Source organism: Tamandua tetradactyla, chromosome 8, assembly GCF_023851605.1.
Source record: "Tamandua tetradactyla isolate mTamTet1 chromosome 8, mTamTet1.pri, whole genome shotgun sequence".
Taxonomy (NCBI): domain Eukaryota; kingdom Metazoa; phylum Chordata; class Mammalia; order Pilosa; family Myrmecophagidae; genus Tamandua; species Tamandua tetradactyla.
Genome location: NC_135334.1, coordinates 61,789,832 through 61,813,025, shown reverse-complemented (window position 1 = coordinate 61,813,025; position 23,194 = coordinate 61,789,832). Strand labels below are relative to the sequence as shown.

The window sequence follows — 23,194 nt, the reverse complement described above, 5'->3', positions numbered from 1 at the left end:
CAGTGTCAGTTAAAATCTCCGAACTTAATAACCATCAAGTTGGTCAGTCTTCGTTTTTTAAAACTAAGAAGAAAGTTCTCTACAAAGAGTATTTTAAAAGAACATATACAGTAAAGCATTTTGACATGAAAAGAACCTTAAAATCCAGAGTTCTTCACATTGTTCAGAGTGCTTTCACACAACCTTCTCTGGTAAGTACTGTTATCCTATCCCAAAATGTTAAGACATGAGGCTCGGGGAAGTAGAGCACCTTGCCCAAGATCATACAACTGGTAAGTTCTGGACCAAACCTCTGACTTCAGGTTCTGAGTCAGTGCTCTTTCTACTCTGCCATATTGTACTTCCACATTGCCTCCACATGTATATAGCAATGAGAATGTTTTGGCAGTTGACTGAATCATATTACTATGATGACAACTGCCATTTATTAAGCATTTGCTTTATATTATATAGTTATATGCACTTTACATATACCACAAACGTATGATAAATTAATATGGAAAGTACACAGCATAGAATTTGGTAGTTTTCATAAACAGCAATGATTATTCTTACTTCTAATCTATATAAATCTGTAATCTACGCATATTATCACCATGTGTCAGTAAGGAAACTGACATTCAGAGACGTTAGATAAAACACCCTACTGGTGACATGACTAGAAAGTGTGAGACTAACTCCAGGGCCCCCATACCACTGAGCATTTCTATGATGCTTAAAGTTACAGAATGCACATAAAAAAAACAAGAAATAATTTATTAAAAAATAATGAAAGGAATTCTTCCTGTTACCGTGATAGGCCAAGCAGGCAAAGGCTGTAAAAAATTAGACTCGTAAGGGTAGTCCACCATTGCCAGATTCACCCAGGTTTCCGAGATCCAATCTTTCAAACTCTGGATGTCTTGAGAATCTGTTAATGGGCTGCATAAGTGAAGAGCCTCAGAAAGCCACTGCAAACCACTTCCTGAGAACAGAACCACAGTATTTAAATTTAGTTCTTCCAAAAAAGCACTTCCAAAAAGTCAACATAAGGCCTTACAGATCAGTTATTCTTCACTTACTTTTTTAGGAAAAAATAATCTACAATACCATTTTTCCAAGAAACTTTTTCAATATTGAATAAAATATTTTTAGAGCAACTTACCAGAATTAATATTTTTAATTATTCCCCCTTTTAAGACAGTATTTTCAACTGTAATTTTAAAAATATGGGTATCCAAAATATATAAAAAGCTACAAATCAATAAGCAAAAGGCAGACAACACTATAGAAAAATAGGCAAAATAACAGGCACTTCACAAAAGATGATAATATCCAAATGGCCAACTAACACATGAAAAAGTGCTCAACTTCTTCACTCATGAGGCAAATGCAAATTTAAATCACAAATCACAGCACTTCATAACCACCAGATTGGCTGAAATGAAAAAGGCTAATGTTGGTGAGGATATAGAGCAACCACCTGCTTTCCAATTTGAGTTACCAAAAAGTTCAAGAACAGGCAAAATTAATCTATAGTTCTAGAACTGAGGATAGTGATTACCCTGGGAGGTGCAGAGGAGTGAATGGGAAGGGCAGAAGAAGATTTCTGAGATGCTGGCAATGCTCTCTTTCTTGATCTGGATGCTGGTTATACTAAGTATTCACTTTGTAAAAATTTATCAAGCCACACATTTTGATCCCTATACTTCTCTGTGATGCTTTAACAAAAAGTTTATTTAAAAATGGAAGGCTGCCAAATATGGAAACAACCCAAATGTTCATCAACAGATAAACGGATAAAAAAAAAATTGGTATATACAGACAATGGAATATTATTCAGCAGAAAGAAAGAATGAAGTCCTGAAGCATGTGACAATATGGATGAAACTTAAGGACATTATGTTAAGTGAAACTAGTCAGACACAAAAGGAAAAATATTGTATGATCTCACTGATATGAACTAATTATAATATGCAAACTCACAAACATAAAATGCAGAATATAGGTTATCAGGATATAAAATAAAGTTCAAGAGTGGTTCAGTGGTAGAATGCTCTCCTTCTATGCGAGAGACTCGGGTTTGATCCCGGGACAAAGCACCCAGAAAAAAAAAAAAGAGGCTGAAGAAGGGGGAGCATTTGCTTAAAACGTGTAGAAGTTTAACTAGGTTAAACTCAAACCTTTGGATATGGATAGAGGTGACAGTAGCACGTTATTGTGAGAATAATTAACAGTACTGAATGGCATGTGAATGTGGTGGAGAGGGAAAACTGAGTCATATATGTTACCAGAAACAAAAGTTAGAGGTTAAAACTTGGGAATGTATATAACACAGTGAATCTTGTGGTGAACAGTGATTGTAATAAACTGTACAAATATTAAAAAGTTCTTTCATGAACTAGTAAAAATGTATGACACTATTACAAGTCATTATTATTATCAATAATAGAGGGGTATATGGGGAGAAATGTACCTATTGCAAACCACAGATTATAATTAACAATAATTGTGTTAGTTTGAAGCTCTTACGTATGGTGTTCTTTTAAACCAAAAAGCCATGTTCTTTTAATTCAATCTTGCGGGGGTAGACCTATTTACCGGGTGGGAACTCTTGATTAAATTGTTTCCATGAAGATGTGGCCCTCCAAATTGTGGGTGGGAGATTTTGATTAGGTTATTCTCATGGAGATGGGACACTGCTCATTCAAACTGGGTTTTAATTAGTTTACTGGAGTCCTTAAAAGAGCTCATGGAGAGAGAACTCAAAGCTGACATAGATGGCAGAGAGATAAAACCAAGAGACACAAACATTTGGAGATGTAGAGGGAAGGCACCCAGGGAAATGCCAGGAGCTGAAAGAGTTGTTTGAAACCAGAAACTGGGAAAGAAGGACAACAGATATTGCCATGTGTCTTCCTATGTGCAGAGAAACTCAGACACATTAGCCTTTCTTGAGTGAAGGTATCCTCTTGTTGATGCCTTAATTTGGATATTTTCATGGGCTTAGAATTGTAAATGTGTAACCTAATAAATTCTCTTTGTAAAAGCCAATCTAGACTTCTGGAGAAGATGGCGGCTTAGTAAGACGCGCGGATCTTAGTTCCTCCTCCAGAACAGCTACTAGTGGAGTAGAAACGATACAGAACAGCTCCCAGAGCCACGACAGAGATCAAAAAGACAGCGTACCCCATCCTGGAACGGCTGACTGGTTGAGAGAACCCGCTCCGGTGAGATCGCCGAGGGGCGCGGGCTTCACCGGGCGGGGTTGCAAGTGACCGGAGTTCCTCCCACCCCCCTTCCTGGGCCGGCTGGGAGAATTCGACAGGTGGTCCCCTCAAGCCGCGGCAGCTGGCGCCCACACCAAGTGTGGCCCCCGACCAACTGAGAGAATTGGATCAGAAATCCCCAGGCCGCGGAGAACGGTGACGGGGGGGGGAGGCCCTTCCAAACATGTGACTCCCCGGGAACGGTGCACTCTCCCGGGCGGGAAGCGGCGGCTGGCGCCCTCCCGCCACGCTTGGCGCCCTGGGCTGACTAGGAAATTCGGACGGGCGCTCTCCTGGGCTGCGGCTGCCGGCGACCCTCCCCGCGTTCGGACCCCGGGCTGGCTGGCACTCTTCCAAGCCGCTTCGACTGGCGAACCTCCCCGACGGCAAGAGTTTTCCAAAGTTAAAGGACCCACAGCACCTTATACCGGTGGGACCCGCAGACAAACGTGTGCCACGAGCGCCACCTACTGGGCAGGATAAGAAAAATAGAACCCAGAGATTTCACAGAAAAATCTTCCAAACTGTTGGGTCCAAAACCCAGGGAAATCTGACTAAATGCCCAGATGCCAGCAGAAGATAACGGATCACGCTCAAAAAATTGAAAATATGGCCCAGTCAAAGGAACAAACCAATAGTTCAAATGAGATACAGGAGCTGAGACAACTAATGCTGAATATACGAACAGAAATGGAAAACCTCTTCAAAAACGAAATCGATAAATTGAGGGAGGACATGAAGAAGACATGGGCTGAACAAAAAGAAGAAATAGAAAAACTGAAAAAACAAATCACAGAACTTATGGAAGTGAAGGATAAAGTAGAAAAGATGGAAAAAACAATGGATACCTACAATGATAGATTTAAAGAGACAGAAGATAGAATTAGTGATTTGGAGGATGGAACATCTGAATTCCAAAAAGAAACAGAAACTACCGGGAAAAGAATGGAAAAATTTGAACAGGGTATCAGGGAACTCAAGGACAATATGAAGCGCACAAATATACGTGTTGTGGGTGTCCCAGAAGGAGAAGAGAAGGGAAAAGGAGGAGAAAAATGAATGGAAGAAATTATCACTGAAAATTTCCCAACTCTTATGAAAGACCTAAAATTACAGATCCAAGAAGTGCAGCGCACCCCAAAGAGATTAGACCCAAATAGGCGTTCTCCAAGACACTTACTAGTTAGAATGTCAGAGGTCAAAGAGAAAGAGAGGATCTTGAAAGCAGCAAGAGAAAAACAATCCATCACATACAAGGGAAACCCAATAAGACTATGTGTAGATTTCTCAGCAGAAACCATGGAGGCTAGAAGACAGTGGGATGATATATTTAAATTACTAAAAGAGAAAAACTGCCAACCAAGACTGCTATATCCAGCAAAATTATCCTTCAAAAATGAGGGAGAAATTAAAACATTCTCAGACAAAAAGTCACTGAAAGAATTCGTGACCAAGAGACCAGCTCTGCAAGAAATACTAAAGGGAGCACTAGAGTCAGAAATGAAAAGACAGAAGAGAGAGGTATGGAGAAGAGTGTAGAAAGAAGGAAAGTCAGATATGATATATATAATACAAAAGGCAAAATGGTAGAGGAAAATATTATCCAAACAGTAATAACACTAAATGTTAATGGACTGAATTCCCCAATCAAAAGACATAGATTGGCAGAATGGATTAAAAAACAGGATCCTTCTATATGCTGTCTACAGGAAACACATCTTAGACCCAAAGATAAACATAGGTTGAAAGTGAAAGGTTGGGAAAAGATATTTCATGCAAATAACAACCAGAAAAGAGCAGGAGTGGCTATACTAATATCCAACAAGCGAGACTTCAAATGTAAAACAGTTAAAAGAGACAAAGAAGGACACTATATACTAATAAAAGGAACAATTAAACAAGAAGACATACCAATCATAAATATTTATGCACCGAACCAGAATGCCCCAAAATACGTGAGGAATACACCGCAAACACTGAAAAGGGAAATAGACACAAATATCATAATAGTTGGAGACTTCAATTCCCCACTCTCATCAATGGACAGAACATCTAGACAGAGGATCAATAAAGAAATAGAGAATCTGAATATTACTATAAATGAGCTAGACTTAACAGACATTTATAGGACATTACATCCCACAACAGCAGGATACACCTTTTTCTCAAGTGCTCATGGATCATTCTCAAAGACAGACCATATGCTGGGTCACAAAGCAAGTCTTAACAAATTTAAAAAGATTGAAATCATACACAACACTTTCTCGGATCATAAAGGAATGAAGTTGGAAATCAATAATAGGCAGAGTGCCAGAAAATTCACAAATATGTGGAGGCTCAACAACACACTCTTAAACAACGAGTGGGTCAAAGAAGAAATTGCAAGAGAAATTAGTAAATACCTCGAGGCAAATGAAAATGAAAACACAACATATCAAAACTTATGGGATGCAGCAAAGGCAGTGCTAAGAGGGAAATTTATTGCCCTAAATGCCTATATCAGAAAAGAAGAAAAGGCAAAAATGCAGGAATTAACTGTTCACTTGGAAGAACTGGAGAAAGAACAGCAAACTAATCCCAAAGCAAGCAAAAGGAAAGAAATAACAAAGATCAGAGCAGAAATAAATGAAATTGAAAACATGAAAACAATAGAGAAAATCAATAAGACCAGAAGTTGGTTCTATGAGAAAATCAGTAAGATTGATGGGCCCTTATCAAAATTGACAAAAAGAAGAAGAGAGAGGATGCAAATAAATAAGATCAGAAATGGAAGAGGAGACATAACTACTGACCTCACAGAAATAAAGGAGGTAATAACAGGATACTATGAACAACTTTACGCTAATAAATACAACAATCTAGATGAAATGGACGGGTTCCTGGAAAGACGTGAACAACCAACTTTGACTCAAGAAGAAATAGATGACCTCAACAAACCAATCACAAGTAAAGAAACTGAATTAGTCATTCAAAAGCTTCCTAAAAAGAAAAGTCCAGGACCAGATGGCTTCACATGTGAATTCTACCAAACATTCCAGAAAGAATTAGTACCAACTCTCCTCAAACTCTTCAAAAAAATCGAAGTAGAGGGAAAACTACCTAATTCATTCTATGAAGCCAACATCACCCTCATACCAAAACCAGGCAAAGATATTACAAAAAAAGAAAACTACAGACCAATCTCTCTAATGAATATAGATGCAAAAATCCTCAATAAAATTCTAGCAAATTGTATCCAACAACACATTAAAAGAATTATACATCATGACCAAGTAGGATTCATCCAAGGTATGCAAGGATGGTTCAACATAAGAAAATCAATTAATGTAATACACCATATCAACAAATCAAAGCAGAAAAATCACATGATCATCTCAATTGATGCAGAGAAGGCATCTGACAAGATTCAACATCCTTTCCTGTTGAAAACACTTCAAAAGATAGGAATACAAGGGAACTTCCATAAAATGATAGAGGGAATATATGAAAAACCCACAGCTAATATCATCCTCAATGGGGAAAAATTGAAAACTTTCCCCCTAAGATCAGGAACAAGACAAGGATGTCCACTATCACCACTATTATTCAACATTGTGTTGGAGGTTCTAGCCAGAGTAATTAGACAAGAAAAAGAAATACAAGGCATCAAAATAGGAAAGGAAGAAGTAAAACTATCACTGTTTGCAGACGATATGATACTATATGTCGAAAACCCAGAAAAATCCACAACAAAACTACTAGAGCTAATAAATGAGTACAGCAAAGTAGCAGGTTACAAGATCAACATTCAAAAATCTGTAGCATTTCTATACACTAGTAATGAACAAGCAGAGGGGGAAATCAAGAAACGAATCCCATTTACAATTGCAACTAAAAGAATAAAATACCTAAGAATAAATTTAACTAAAGAGACAAAAAACCTATATAAAGAAAACTACAAAAAACTGTTAAAAGAAATCACAGAAGACCTAAATAGATGGAAGGGCATACCGTGTTCATGGATTGGAAGACTAAATATAGTTAAGATGTCAATCCTACCTAAATTGATTTACAGATTCAATGCAATATCAATCAAAATCCCAACAACTTATTTTTCAGAAATAGAAAAACCAATAAGCAAATTTATCTGGAAGGGCAGGGTACCCCGAATTGCTAAAAACATCTTGAGGAAAAAAAACGAAGCTGGAGGTCTCACGCTGCCTGACTTTAAGGCATATTATGAAGCCACAGTGGTCAAAACAGCATGGTATTGGCATAAAGATAGATATATCGATCAATGGAATCGAATAGAGTGCTCAGATATAGACCCTCTCATCTATGGACATTTGATCTTTGATAAGGCAGTCAAGCCAACTCACCTGGGACAGAACAGTCTCTTCAATAAATGGTGCCTAGAGAACTGGATATCCATATGCAAAAGAATGAAAGAAGACCCATATCTCACACCCTATACAAAAGTTAACTCAAAATGGATCAAAGATCTAAACATTAGGTCTAAGACCATAAAACAGTTAGAGGAAAATGTTGGGAGATATCTTATGAATCTTACAACTGGAGGCAGTTTTATGGACCTTAAACCTAAAGCAAGAACACTGAAGAAGGAAAAAAACAAATGGGAGCTCCTCAAAATTAAACACTTTTGTGCATCAAAGAACTTCATCAAGAAAGTAGAAAGACAACCTACACAATGGGAGACAAATTTGGAAATGATATATCAGATAAAGGTCTAGTATCCAGAATTTATAAAGAGATTGTTCAACTCAACAACAAAAAGACAGCCAACACAATTACAAAATGGGAAAAAGACTTGAACAGACACCTATCAGAAGAGGAAATACAAATGGCCAAAAGGCACATGAAGAGATGCTCAATGTCCCTGGCCATTAGAGAAATGCAAATCAAAACCACAATGAGATATCATCTCACCCCCACCAGAATGGCCATTATCAACAAAACAGAAAATGACAAGTGCTGGAGAGGATGCGGAGAAAGAGGCACACTTATCCACTGTTGGTGGGAATGTCAAATGGTGCAACCACTGTGGAAGGCAGTTTGGCGGTTCCTCAAAAAGCTGAATATAGAATTGCCGTACGACGCAGCAATACCATTGCTGGGAATCTACTCAAAGGACTTAAGGGCAAAGACACAGACATTTGTACACCAATGTTTATAGCAGCGTTATTTACAATTGCAAAGAGACGGAAATAGCCAAAATCTCCATCAACAGATGAGTGGCTAAACAAACTGTGGTATATACATACGATGGAATATTATACAGCTTTAAGACAGGATAAACTTATGAAGCATGTAATAACATGGATGGACCATCAAGAACATTATGCTGAGTGAGTCTAGCCAAAAACTAAAGGACAAATACTGTATAGTCCCACTGATGTGAACCGACATTCGAGAATAAACTTGGAATATGTCATTGGTAACAGAGTCCAGCAGGAGTTAGAAACAGGGTAAGATAATGGGTAATTGGAGCTGAAGGGATACAGACTGTGCAACAGGACTAGATACAAAAACTCAGAAATGGACAGCACAATAATACCTAATTGTAAAGTAATCATGTTAAAACACTAAATGAAGCTGCAAAAAAAAAAAGCCAATCGATTTCTGATATATTACATTTCAGCTGCTTAAGCAAACCAAAACAGTAATATTTTAATATTCTTTCATCAACAGTAACAAACATATCACAATAATTCTGTGGGCCAATAACAGGGAAAGATAAGGGGTATGGGAGTATATGGGTTTTCTTTTTTATTTTTATGTCTTTTCTGGAATAATAAAAATGTTCTAAAATTGATCATGGGGATGTATGCACAACTATGTGATGATATTGTGAGCCACTGATTATATACTTCAGATGGTTTGTATGGTTTTTGAATATATCTTAAAATTACATTTAAAAAGAAAAGAAAAAAAGGTAAGTGTTGAATTTAACAAGTAAAGATAAAATCTGAATCGACTCCATCCTCCTGATTAAAACTTACCTGTAGTTGCAAGTTGATTAATGGCATCCCAGGACCTGCGGATGCTCTTTGAACAATTTGGGCCACTTTTCTTAAAATCTGTAGTTACAATCTCCATAAATACACCACAAGGCACCAAAGTGTCAAACTGCCAGATGGGGGCAGAGGCTGCAAGAGCTCTAAATGATAAGGAAAACAAGGATGGAGAAAAGAAAAATAAATGTATATATAATGCAATTAATCCAAGTTCTAAAATTGAAACTGAGATTGTACAAAATGATGAGAAAATTACATAGAGTTTGATGAGATAGCAACTAGATATTTTAGTACAATAGAGTGGAAAATATTTTATTACCCAAAATGAATCTAATTTGCCTTATCATTAAGAAGTGCTCACAACCAACATAATGCACTTACCCAACCACTACATGAGGATATTTCATCCTGAGCCAGGCTGCAAGCATGCCACCATAAGAGCCCCCTATTGCAATGACCGGTTGATTTTCAGCTCCTGGGATTGTTTGTTTCAAATGTCTGATTAACTCTGCAAAATCAGCCAGAGCTTGTTCTGATGTCAGAAAATTCAAATGTCTGGAACTCTAAAGAAAAATAACAAAGAAAATGGATATAAATATGGCATAATAGCAGCTTAAGCACAGCAGATCCAGAGAAGAGCCAAAGTCAGATAAGCTTTTCATCAAATAGAATTTCTAGACAATTGAGCTGAAACACCCAGTCAAAGCAATAGCAGTATTAAATAAACAGCTCCTGGAAAGTCTGTGGAAAAATATAATGTATTTTGCACTTAAATATAAATTTCTACTAATTACTATATATTAAAGACCTTGCTGAAGTTGTAAAAGCAACAGAAACAAATTATAAATAATATGTCACAACAAATGCAATGGAATGCAAACAAAGTGTAATAGACAACTGCTGGACTCGATCAAGATGGTGGCTTATGAGGTATGGGATTTAGTTCATTCTCTAGAGCATAGAGTAGATAGCCAGGAACAGTACAGAACAACTGCTGAGCCACACAGTGACCAGATACACAGTGTACCCCATCTGGATAAACTGGATCAACTGCAATCCCACCCATAACTGTGAGACCCTTAAGCCAAAGAAGCTGACACTCCTTCCCAACAGGCTGGTTTTCCAGGGGGGGAAGGAAAAAGACTTTACTAACAGCAAGGGGCTTAGCTCAACCAAGCTCCAATTGTGGAGTTAATTAACAAATTCTGACTACTAAAAATAGGCCCCTAGCTCAGCTGAACCTCTAGGAAAAGCTGAGGTTGCTGGTATTTGCCCTGGTGCAGAGGGGACGGGGCAGACGGAAAAAGAAAAAAAAAAAAAGAGGTTTTTTTTGGATCGGACAGCACAAAATTCTTGAAAGTGTCTGGGTCCTGAAAGAAAGGAGATACACAGAGCTACGTACCAACTTAAGCTCTTGATTGGCAAACCCAAGGAACAGGGGTCCTGCTCTGGAAAGGATTTGTTTTTTCTTTCATTTTTTGTTGCTGTGTTTCTACAGTTTGACTCCCCTTTGGATACAATTGCAAGGCTTCCTCAGCTCTAAATGTCCCAGGCAAGGGCAGAATTAAGCTTGTCTGAAACCTTGTCTGGAGGCTGTACCTTCTCCAGGACAAGGGTGTGATCCAGCTCAGGCTGAATTCCTTCCTCAAGGAATTCAGACCCCAGGGTCTGGAAAAGTGAAGCAATTAAAACCAGCCTACAACCTCTCCTCCATCTCAACCATGACCCCAGCAAGGAGAATCTGCTGAAGTTAAAGGTACCACATCACCTTATGCTGGTGGGACCGGCAGGCAGGCAAGCACTACATACTCGGCAGGATAGGAAAAACACAAAGTCTAGAGGCTTCATAGGAAAGTCTTTCAAACTGCTGGGTCTCCCGCTCTGGGAAAACAGACCCAGGTGAACCTTTCCTCCTGAGGAGGCCAGTTTGGTCTGGGTAAATCTGGCTGGGGTCTATAATACCTAAGTAGACCCTCCAAAGGAAAAAAAAAAAAAAAAGGACAAGAAACAAGAAAACAAGAACTGAAAAATTCTGATCTGTTAAAGAAAATTTAAGCTAGAGGTCCAGAATAAACTAAACTGAATGTCAAAGAACAGATAGACAACAAAGTCATCCAGAAAGAAAATCCTACGTTAAAGAAAAGTGAAAACAATCTTCAGAATAAATCAATTAAGGAAATTAAATGTCTAGGTGCCAGCAAAAAATAATGAATCATACTAGGAAAACTGAAGATATGGCCCAGTCAAAGCAACAAACCAACAATTCAATGAGATACAGGAGTTGAAACTATTAATTCAGGATGTTCAAACAGACAGGGAAAACCTCATCAAATATCAAATCAATTAATGAGAGAGGATATAAAGAAAGCAAGGGACGAAGAAAAAGAAGAAATTGAAAGTATGAAAAAACAAATCACAAAACTTATGGCAATGAAAGGCACAGCAGAAGAGATGAAAAAAACAATGGAAACCTACAATGTCAGATTTCAAGAAGCAAAAGATAGGATTGGTGAACTGGAGGGCGGAACATCTGAAATCTGACAAGCAAAAGAAAATATAGGGAAAAGAATGGAAAAATATGAGCAGGGACTCAGGAAACTGAAAGACAATATGAAGCACATGAATATACATGTTGTGGGTATGCCAGAAGGAGAAGAGAAGGGAAAAGGAAGAGAAAAACTAACGGAGAAAATTATCACTGAAAATGTCCCAACTCTTATGAAAGAGTTAAAATTTCAGATCCAAGAACTACAGTGTACACCAAACAGAACAGATCCAAATAGACATACTCTAAGACACTTACTTAATGTCAGATGTCAAAGAGAAAGAGAGAATTTTAAAAGCAGCAAGAGAAGAGCAATCCATCATGAGGGAAGCCCAAGAAGACTAAGCATAGATGTTTCAGCAGAAACCACGGAGGCAAGAAGACAATAGCATGATATATTTAAGATCCTAAAAGAGAAAAATTGCCAACCAAGAATTCTATATCCAGCAAAACTGTCCTTCAAAAATGAGGGGGAAATAAAACATTTTTAGGCAGAAAATCACTGAGGGAAACCAAGAGATTGGCTCTGTAAGAAATACTAAAGAAAGCGCTAGAGATAGATAGGACGACAGGAGAGAGAGGTGTGGAGAAGAGTGTAAAATGAAGACTATCAGTAAAGGTAAAAAGAGGAAAATTAGATATGACATATAAAATCCAAAAGGAAAAATGGTAGAAGAAAGTACTGCCCTTACAATAACAACACTAAATAGCTAATGGATTAAACTCCCCAATCAAAAGGCATAGACTGGCAGAATGGATTAAAAAACAGGACCCATCTATATGCTGTCTACAAGAGATGCATTTTTAGACTCAAGGATAAACACAGATTGAAAGTGAAAGGTTGGCAAAAGATATTTCTTGCAAGCAACAATCAGAAAAGAGCAGGAGTAGCTATACTAATATCTAGCAAATTAAACTTCAAATGTAAAACAATTAGAAGAGACAAAGAAGGACAGTACATATTAATAAAAGGAACAATTCAACAAGAAGACATAACAATCATTAATATTTATGCACTGAGCCAGAGTGCTCCAAAACAGATAAGGCAAACACTGAAAAGAGAAATAGACACATCTACCATAATAGTTGGAGATTTCAAGTCCCCGCTCTCATCAATGGACAGTACATCTAGAGAGAGGATCAATAAAGAAATAGAATTTGAATAAACGAACTAGATTTAACAGGCATTTATAGAACATCACACCCCACAATAGCAGGATACACCTTTTTCTCAAGTGCTCATGGATCATTCTCAAGGATAGACAGACCATATGCTAGGTCACAAAGCAAGTCTCAATATATTTAAAAAGATTGAAATCATACAAAGCACGTTCTCAGATCATAAAGGAATGAACTTGGAAATCAACATTAGGCAGAGGGCCAGAAAATTAAAAATTAAAAAATATATGGAGGCTCAACAACACTCTTAAACAGCCAGTGGGTCAAGGAAGAAATTACAAGAGAAATCAGTAAATATCTTGAGGAAAATGAAAATGAAAACACAACATATCAAAACTTCTGGGATGCAGCAAAGGCAGTGCTAAGAGGGAAATTTATTGCCCTAAACGCCTACATCAAAAAAGAAGAAAAAGCAAAAATTGAGGAATTAGCTGTTCACTTGGAAGAACTAGAGAAATAACAGCAAACTAACCCCAAAGCAAGCAAAAGGAAGGAAATAACAAAGATTAGAACAAAAACAAATGAAATTGAGAACATGAAAACAATTGAGAAAAATCAACAAAACCAGAAGTTATTTTTATTTTTAAATTTCTTAAAAAATATTACAAGAAACACATTCTTCACATATGATCATTCCATTCTTCATATATAATCAGTAATTCACAATATCATCACAAAGTTGCATATCATCATCATGATCATCTCTTAGAACATTTGCATCAATTAAAAAATAAAAAGACAAAAGAAAAATAAAATGAAAACAGAAAAAAATTATACATACTGTCCCCCTTACCCCTCTCTTTCATTGATCACTAGCATTTCAAACTAAATTTATTTTAACATTTGTTCCCCCTTTTATTTATTTGTATTCCAAATCTTCTACTCGTCTGTTGACAAGGAAGAGAAAAGGGGCATCAGACACAAGGTTTTCACAATCACACAGTCACACTGTGAAAGCTATATCACTACACCATCATCATCAAGAAACATGGCTACTGGAGCACAGCTCTACATTTTCAGGCAGTTCCCTCCAACCTCTCCATTATATCTTGGATAACAAGGTGATACCTACTTAATACATTAAGAATAACCTCCAGGACAACCTCTCAACTCTGCTTGGAATCTCTCAGCCATTGACACTTTGTCTCTTTCCCCTTTTGGTCAAGAAAGTTTTCTCAATCCTTTGATGTTGGCTTTCAGCTAATTCTAGAGTTTTTCTCAATCCCTTGATGCTGAGTCTCAGCTCATTCTAGGATTTCCGTCCTATGTTGCCAGGAAGGTCCAACACCCCTGGGAGTCATGTCCCACGTAGACAGGGGGAGGATGGTGAGTTTGCTTGTTGGGTTGGCTGGAGAGAGAGGCCACATCTGAGCAACAAAAGAGGTTCTCTTGGGGGTGACTGTTAGGCCTAATTTTAACTAGGCTTGACCTATCCTTTGTGGGGTTAAGTTTCATATGAACAAACCCCAAAACTGGGGGCTCAGCCTATAGCTTTGGTTGTCTGCACTGCTTGTGAGAATATCAAGAATTCAAATTGGGGAGGTTGAGTTTTCCCCCATTCTCACCATTCCCCAAAAGGGACAATGCAAATCTTTTCCACTCACTGATCATATCACTCTGGGATTCATCAGGGCATCAACTGGACAAACCAACAAAATCTCATGTCCTATACAAAGTTCCATGTACTTAAGGTGTTCAATCAACTATCTACATAAGTTATATTAGGAGATGCACTAGTCAAAGTATAGATTTTGTACCAAATAAACATTTTTTGCTTTAGTCTCACACATAAGTTGAAATTTTAAAATATTAATTACCATCTATTTTCAGCATCCTGCAATAATGACATTCCTTTGTTCTTCCTCATGCAAAAACATTTTTTTAATTTGTACATTTAGTCACTATCATTATACACTCTAGGCATTCCTAGATTATACCATTTCAATCTTTATTGTCTATCTTTCTTTGTGATTTCACTTATGCCCCCAGCCCTCCTCCCTCTATCATTCTCACATTCAGCTTCATTCAGTGTTTTAACATAATTGTATTAGTTAGGTAGTATTGTGTTGTCCATTTCTGAGTTTTTATATTCAGTCCTGTTGCACAATCTGTATCCCTTCAGCTCCAATTACTCAATATCGTACCCCATTTCTATCTCCTGATGGTCTTTGTTACCAATGAAATATTCCAAGTTTATTCACTAATGTCACTTCATATCAGTGAGACCATACAAGTATTTGTCCTTTTGTTTTTGGCTAATCTCACTCAGCATAATATCCTTAAGGCCAAGCCATTCTGTTACATACTTCATAACTTTATTCTGTCTTACAGCTGCATAATATTCCATCGTATGTAAATGCCACAGTTTGTTTAGCCAACCATCTGTTGATGGACATTTTGGCTGTTTGCATCTCTTGGTAATTGCAAATAATGCTGCTACAAACATTGGTGTGCAAATGTCCATTTGTGTCCTTGTCCTCATGTCCTTTGAGTAGAGACAGCATATAGATGGGTCCTGTTTTTTAATCCATTCTGCCAGTCTATGTCTTTTGACTGGGGAGTTTAATCCATTAACATTCAGTGTTATTACTGCATGGGTAGTACTTTCTTCTACCATTTTGCCTTTTGGATTATATACATCATATCTAATTTTCCTCCTTTTTACCTTTACTCAGTCTTCCTTTCTACACTCTTCTCCACACCTTTCTCTTCTGTCTTCATATGTGTCTCTAGTGCTCCCTTTAGTATTTCTTACAGAGTTGGTCTCCTGGTCACAAATTCTCTCAGTGATTTTTTGTTTGAAAATGTTTTAATTTCTCCCTCATTTTTGAAGGACAATTTTGCTGGATATAGAATTCTTGGATGGCAGTTTTCCTCTTTTAATAATTTAAATATATCATCCCACTGTCTTCTTACCTCCATGGTTTCTGCTGAGAGCTCTACGCATAGTCTTATTGGGCTTCCCTTGTATGTGATGGATTGCTTTTCTCTTGCTGCTTTCAAGATTCTCTCTTTCTCTTTGACCTCTGACATTCTGATTAGTAAATGTCTTGGAGTATGTCTATTTGGATCTATTCTCTTTGGGGTACGCTGCACTTCTTGGATCTGTAATTTTAAGTCTTTCATAAGAGTTGGGAAATTTTCAGTGATAATTTCCTCCATTAGTTTTTCTCCTCCTTTTCCCTTCTCTTCTCCTTCTGGGATACCCATAACACCTATATTCGTGTGCTTCATATTGTCTTTCAATTCCCTGAGTCCCTGCTCATATTTTTCAATTTTTTTCTCTATATTTTCTTTTTCTTGCTGGATTTCAGATGTTCCATCCTCCAGTTCACTAATCCTATGTTCTGTCTCTCGAAATCTACCATTGTAGGTTTCCATTGTTTTTTTCATCTCTTCTACCTTGCCTTTCATTCCCATAAGTTTTGTGATTTGTTTTTTCAGACTTTTTATTTCTTCTTATTGTTCATTCCTTGCCTTCTTTATATCCTCCCTTAATTCACTGATTTGGTTTTTGATGAGGGTTTCCATGTCTGTTCGTATATTCTGAATTAAATGTTTCAGCTCCTGTATGTCATTTGAATTGTTGGTTTGTTCCTTTGACTGGGCCATATCTTCAATTTTCCTAGTGTGATTTATTATTTTTTGCTGGCATCTAGGCATTTAATTACCTTAATTAGTTTATTCTGGAGATTGTTTTCACTTCTTTTACCTAGGATTTTCTTGCTGGATGAATTTGTTGTCTATCTGTTCTTTGACATTCAGTTTAGCTTTATCTGGACGTCTAGCTTAAGTTTCATTTAACAGAGGAGAATTATTAAGTTCTTTTTTTCTTGTTTCTTGCCCTGCTTGTATGGTGCTTCCTCCCCACCCCCACCCTTAGGAGGGTCTACTTAGGTATTATAGTCCCCAGCCAGATTTTCCCAGACCAAACTGGCCTTCTATCAGGAGGAAAGAGTCACCTGCATCGGTTTTCCCTGAGGGTGAAACCCAGCAGGTTGAAAGACTTTCCTGTGAAGTCCCTGGACTCTGTTTTTCTTATCCTGCCCAGTAGGTGCTTGTCTGCCTGCAGGTCCCACCAGCATAACATGATGTGGTATCTTTAACTTTGGCAGACTCTCCCTGCTGGGGGCATGATGGAGACAGAGGAGGGGTTGTAGGCTGGCTTTAATGGCTTCAAATTACCACGCGCTGGGGTCTGAATTCCTTGAGGAAGGGATTCCACCTGAGTTGGGCTTCACCCCTTCCCTGGGGAAGGCATAGGCTCCAGACAAGCCCTCAAACGAGCTTGTTTCTGTATATGCCTGGGACAGTTGCAGCCTGAGAAGCCCTGCCGCTGTATCCAAAATCAGTCAAGTCTTTGTAGAAACACAGCCACAAATACCTCTCTCTTTTTTTTTTTTCCTTTTTCTTTTTCCATCAGCCCTGCCCCCTTGGCACTGGGGCAAAAATGAGCAACCTCTGCTTTGACCAGGTTCACCTGAGCTGGGGGCCTACTTTTAGTAGTCAGAATTTGGTAATTAATTCCACAATTGGCGCTTGGTTGTGCTCAGCCCCTGCTGCTGGTCAAGTCCTTTCCTTTCCCCTCTGGGAAGCAGCCTGTGGGGGAGGGGCGCCGGCCATCATGGCTTGGTCACAGTTCTGGGGGGGCTCGCAGCTGGTCCAGAGTGGGGTACACTGTGTATCCATTCACTGACATGGCCCCAGGAGCTGTTCTGTACTGTTTCTAGTTATTCAGTAGTTGTTCAATAGGATGAACTAAAACACACACATTGCTAAGCTGCCATCTTGGCCCGGAAGTCACCAGAAGTTATTTTTTTGAGAAAATCAATAAGATTGATGGACCTTTAGCAAGACTGACAAAAAGAAGAAGAGAGAGGATGCAAATAAATAAAATCAGAAATGGAAGAGGAGACATAACCACTCTGCAGAAATAAAGGAAGTAATAAGAGGATACAGTTCTAGTTTGCTAGCTGCTGGAATGCAATATACCAAAAATGGAATGGCTTCTAAAAAAGGGAATTTATTCAGTTGCTAGTTTACAGTTCCAAGGCTGAGAAAATGTCCCAATAAAACAAGTCTATAGAACTGCTCAATCTAAGGCATCCAGGGAAAGATATCTTGGTTCAAGAAGGCCGATGAAGTTCAGGGTTTCTCTCTCAAGTGAGAGGGCACATGGCGAACATAGTCACAGTTTCTCTCTCATCTGGAAAGGCACATGGTGAACACGGTCAGGGTTCCTCTCTCATCTGGAAGGGCACATGGCGAACACAGCATCTTCTGCTAGCTTCTTCTTCTGTTTCATGAAGCTCCCTGGGAGACATTTTCCTTCTTCATCTCCAAAGGTCACTGGCTGGTGGACGCTGCTTCTCGTGGCTATGTCATTCTGCTCTTCTTTCTCTGAATCTCGTTCATTCTCCAAAATGTTTGCTCTTTTATAGGACTCCAGGAACTTATCAAGACCCACCAAAATGGGTGGAGACGTGTCATTACCTAATCCAGTTTAACAACCACTCTTGATTAAATCACATCTCCAGGGAGATGATCTGAATACAGTTTCAAACATACAGTATTGGACAGGGATTATTCTGCCTTTACAAAATGGGATTTTGATTAAAACATGGCTTTTCTAGGGGACATACATCCTTTCAAACCAGCACAGATACTATGAAGAACTTTATGTTAATAAACTGGACATCGTAGATGAAATGGACAACTTCCTAGAAATGCATGAAGAATCAACAATGACTCAAGAAGAAAGAGATGACCTCAACAAACCAATCAGAAGAAAGTGAATCAGTCATTAAGAAGCTCCCCCAAAAGAAAAGTCCAGAACCAGATGGCTTCACATGTGAATTCTATCAAACATTTAAGAAAGAATTAGTACGAATCCTGCTCAAACACTTCAAAAAAAATTGAAGAGGAGGGAAGGCTACCTAACTCATTCTATGAAGCGAATATCAACCTCATACAAAAGCCAGACAAAGGATACTGAAGAAAAGAAAATTATAGACCACTTTCTCTTATGAACAGAGATGCAAAAGTCCTCAACAAAATTCCTGCAATTCAATTCCAGCACCACATTAAAAAAATTATACACCATGATCCAGTAGGGTTCATCACAGGTATGCAAGGATGGTTCAACATAAGAAAATCAATCAATGTGATATATCATATCAACAAGTCAAAGCAGAAAAACCACATGATCATCTCAGTTGATGCCAAAAAATGCATTAGACAAAATTTAACATCTTTTCTTGTTGAAAACACTTCAAACGATATGAATAGAAGGGAACTTCCTCAACATGATAAAGGGAATGCATGAAAAACCCACAACTAACATCATCCTCAATGGGGAGAGACTGAAATCTTTCCCCCTAAGATCAGGAACAAGACAAGGATGTCCACTGTCACCACTTTTATTCAACATTGTGTTACAAGTTCTAGCCAGAACAATTAGGCAAGAAAAAGAAATACAAGGCATCCAGATTGGAAAGAAAGAAGTAAAACTCACTGCTTGCAGATGATATGATACTATATGTCAGAAACCCTGAAAAATCCACAGCAAAACTACTGGAGCTAATAAATCAGTATAGCAAACTGGCAGGTTACAAGAGCAACACTCAAAAATCTGTAGTGTTTCTATACACTAGTAATGAGCAATCTGAGGGGGAAATCAAGAAAAAAATTCCATTTACAATTGCAACAAAAAGAATACAATATTTAGTATATAAGGATATAAAAGACCTATACAAAGAAATCAATAAGAAATTGCTAAAAGAAATCACAGAAGACCTAAATAAGTGGAAGGGCATACCATGTTCATGCACTGGAAGACTAAATATAGTTAAGATGTCAATTCTACCTAAATTGATTTATAAATTCAATGCAATACCAATTAAAATCCCAACAACTTACTTTTCAGAAATAGGAAATGAATAACCAAATTTATCTGGAAAGGCAGGGTGCCCTGGATAGCTAAAAATATCCTCAGAAAGAAAAATGAAGTTGAAGGTCTCACACTACCTGACTTTAAGGCGTATTATGAAGCTACGGTGGTCAAAACAGCATGGTACTGGCATAAAGATAGATATACTGACCAATGGAATCGAACAGAGGGTTCAGATTTAGACCCTCTCATCTATGATCTTTGATAAGGCAGTCAAGCCAACTCACCTCGGTCAGAACAGTCTCTTCAATAAATGGTGCCTAGAGGACTGGATATCCACGTGCAAAAGAATGAAAGAGGATCCATATCTCACACCCTATACAAAAATTAATGGATCAAAGACCTAAACATTAGATCTAAGACCATAAAACTTTTAGAAGAAAATGTAGGGAAATATTTTACAAATCTTATAATAGGAGGCGGTTTCCTAGATCTTACACCCAAAGCTCGAGCATTGAACAAAGAAACAGAGAAATGGGAACTCCTCAAAATTAAACACTTTTGTGCATCAAAGAACTTTGTCAAGAAAGTAAAAAGACAGCCCACACAATGGGAGACAATATGTGGAGACAATATATCAGATAAGGGTCTAGTATCCAGAATATATTAAGAGATTGTTCAACTCAACAACAAAAAGGTGAACAACCCAATTACAAAATGGGCAAAAGACATGAAGAGACACTTCTCAGAAGAGGAAATACAAATGGCCAAAAGGTACATGAAAAGATGTTCAATTTCCCTGGATATTAGGGAAATGCAAATCAAAACCACAATTAGATATCATCTCACACCTACCAGAATGGCCATTATCAATAAAAGAGAAAATGACAAGTACTGTAGAGGATGTGCAGAAAGATGCACCCTTATTCACTGTTGGTGGGAATGTCAAATGGTACAACCACTGTGGAAGGCAGTTTGGCGATTCCTCAGGAAGCTAAGTATAGAACTGCCATATTATCCAGCAATACCATTGCTAGGTATCTATTCAGAGGACATGAGGGCAAGGACACAAACAGAGATTTGCATACCAATGCTTGTGTCAGCATTATTTACAATTGCCAAGAGATGGAATCAGCCCGTGTCCATTCACAGACGAGTGTCTAAACAAGCTGCTGTATATACATACAATGGAATATTACACAGCTGTAAGACAGAATAAAGTCATGAAGCATGTAACAACATGGATGGACCTTGAGGACATTATGCTGAGTGAGATCAACCTGAAACAAAAGGACAAATACTATATGGTCTCACTGATATAAACTAACATTAATGAACGAACTTGGAGAACTTCAGTTAAGAACAGAGGCCATCAGGAGATAGAAATAGGGTAGATTTTGGGTAACTGGAGCTGAAGGGATAGATTGTGGCTGTAAAAATTCAGAAACGGCAAGCACAATACTACCTAATTGGAGCCCAATATTGTTAGTACACTCAATGAAGCTGAATGTGAGAATGACAGAGGGAGGAGGGCTAGGGGCACAAATGGAACCAGAAGGAAAAATAGACAATTGACTTCAACAGTGAATAAGGAAGTATTTGCAAAGTCCCCTTGAGGGAATGGCGAGAAAGGGGAAAAATTCAACTTTCCCATTTGGAGAATTCCTGATATTCAAACAAGCAGTGGGACAACCAAATCAAATGGCCAAGCCCTCAGTTTTAGGGTTTGTTCATATGAAACTTATCCCCTCAAAGGATAGACTAAGCCTACTTAAAATTAGGCCTAAGAGTCACCCCCAAAGAACCTCTTTTGCTGCTCAGATGTGGCCTCTCTCTCTCTCTCTCAGCCAACAAGCCAAGGAAACTCTCTGCCCTCCCCCTCTCTGTGTGGGACATGACTCAGGGATGTAAACCTCCCTGGCAACATGGGACAGAAATCGTAGAATGAGCTGGGACTCAGCATCAAGGGATTGAGAAAACCTTCTCGACTGAAAGGGGGAAGAGAGAAATGAGACAAAATAAAGTATCAGTGGCTGAGAGATTTCAAATAGAGCCAAAAGGTTATCCTGCAGGTTAGTCTCATACATTATATTGATATCCCCTTTTTAGTTTAAGGTGTATTAGAGAGGCTAGAGAGAAGTGGCTGAAACTGCAGAGTTGTGTTCCAGTAGCTATGTTTCTTGAAAGATGACTATAACAATATAGCTTTCGCAATGTGACTGTGTGATTGCGAAAAACTTCTGTCCGGTGCTCCTTTTTTCTATGGTATGGACAGATGAGTAAAAAATTGGATTAAAAATAAATAAATAATTGGGGGAACAAATGTTAAAATAAATTGATAGATGGAAATACTAGCGGTCAATGAGAAGGAGGGTTAAGGGGTATGTTATGTACGAGTTTTTCTCTTCTTTATTTCTTTTGCTGGAGTGATGCTATTGTTCAAAGAAATGATCATGGTGATGAATACACAACTATATGATGATATTGTGAGCCACTGATTGTATACCATGTATGGAATGTTTATGTGTCAAGAATGCTTGTGCTTGTACATTGTTTATCAAAAATGTTTTTAAAAAGTCAACTGCTATATTATTCTCATTTCATATCTTGATACATCTAAAATGTCTATCATAAAGGCAAAAGAAAACTAAATCCTAACGGAAAATTGAGATAAGAATCATCAGGGAAAATAAAACTCATCCTTTCATCAGAAAGATTATATATTATATTTGCGATATCAACAACTTAGAACAAACTGGCTTGCCTGCTATAAACAACTAAAAGTTGGAAGAAAAAAACATATGGAGCAACTATTTTTAGGTACTGGACAACAGGCAGCACAAGACTTTGATCCCTGAGAGATGAAACAATTGCAAATTAAGTCCATCATCATGTAGCTCTTTGCTCGGGGACACTGTCCATACTGTAGTGTACTGACACAGGTTAAACAGGATCCTGCTGAGCTGAGGAATCTAACAATGTATTTTCAAAATGTGTCCATAAATTCTTTATATTCTGCCTTTCAAAAGGTGAAGCCTAATTTCCCTCCCTTTGAGCTTGGACTGACTTAGTGACTTAAATGAGAATAATATATTATTATTCTCATTAAAAAGTTCTCATTAAAAAGTTAATAATATATTATTCTCTTAAATGAGAATAATATAGCAGTTGACTTTTTAATGAACAAAATGTGGCAGAAGGATTGGTGTGTGACTACCAAGGTTAAAGTCATAAAAAGCACTGCAGCTTCTACCTTGCTCTTTTGGATTGCCTGCTTTAAGAAAAGCTTGCCACCATGTCATGAGGACACTCATGCAGG

General features: G+C 38.0%; 1 protein-coding gene across 5 annotated transcripts in view; it reads right to left on the bottom strand.

The window, feature by feature from the left end:
• PRCP (prolylcarboxypeptidase) overlaps positions 1–23,194 on the bottom strand; it is a 100,795-nt gene that overhangs the window by 30,304 nt on the left and 47,297 nt on the right. For all 5 annotated transcript variants that reach the window (XM_077113438.1, XM_077113439.1, XM_077113440.1 and 2 more), the window contains 3 exons: positions 9,644–9,825; positions 9,248–9,405; positions 792–964 (listed from right to left, as the gene is read on the bottom strand). In XM_077113438.1, the coding sequence (XP_076969553.1) occupies positions 792–964; positions 9,248–9,405; positions 9,644–9,825 (513 nt within the window). The remainder of the gene's footprint in view (positions 1–791; positions 965–9,247; positions 9,406–9,643; positions 9,826–23,194) is intronic.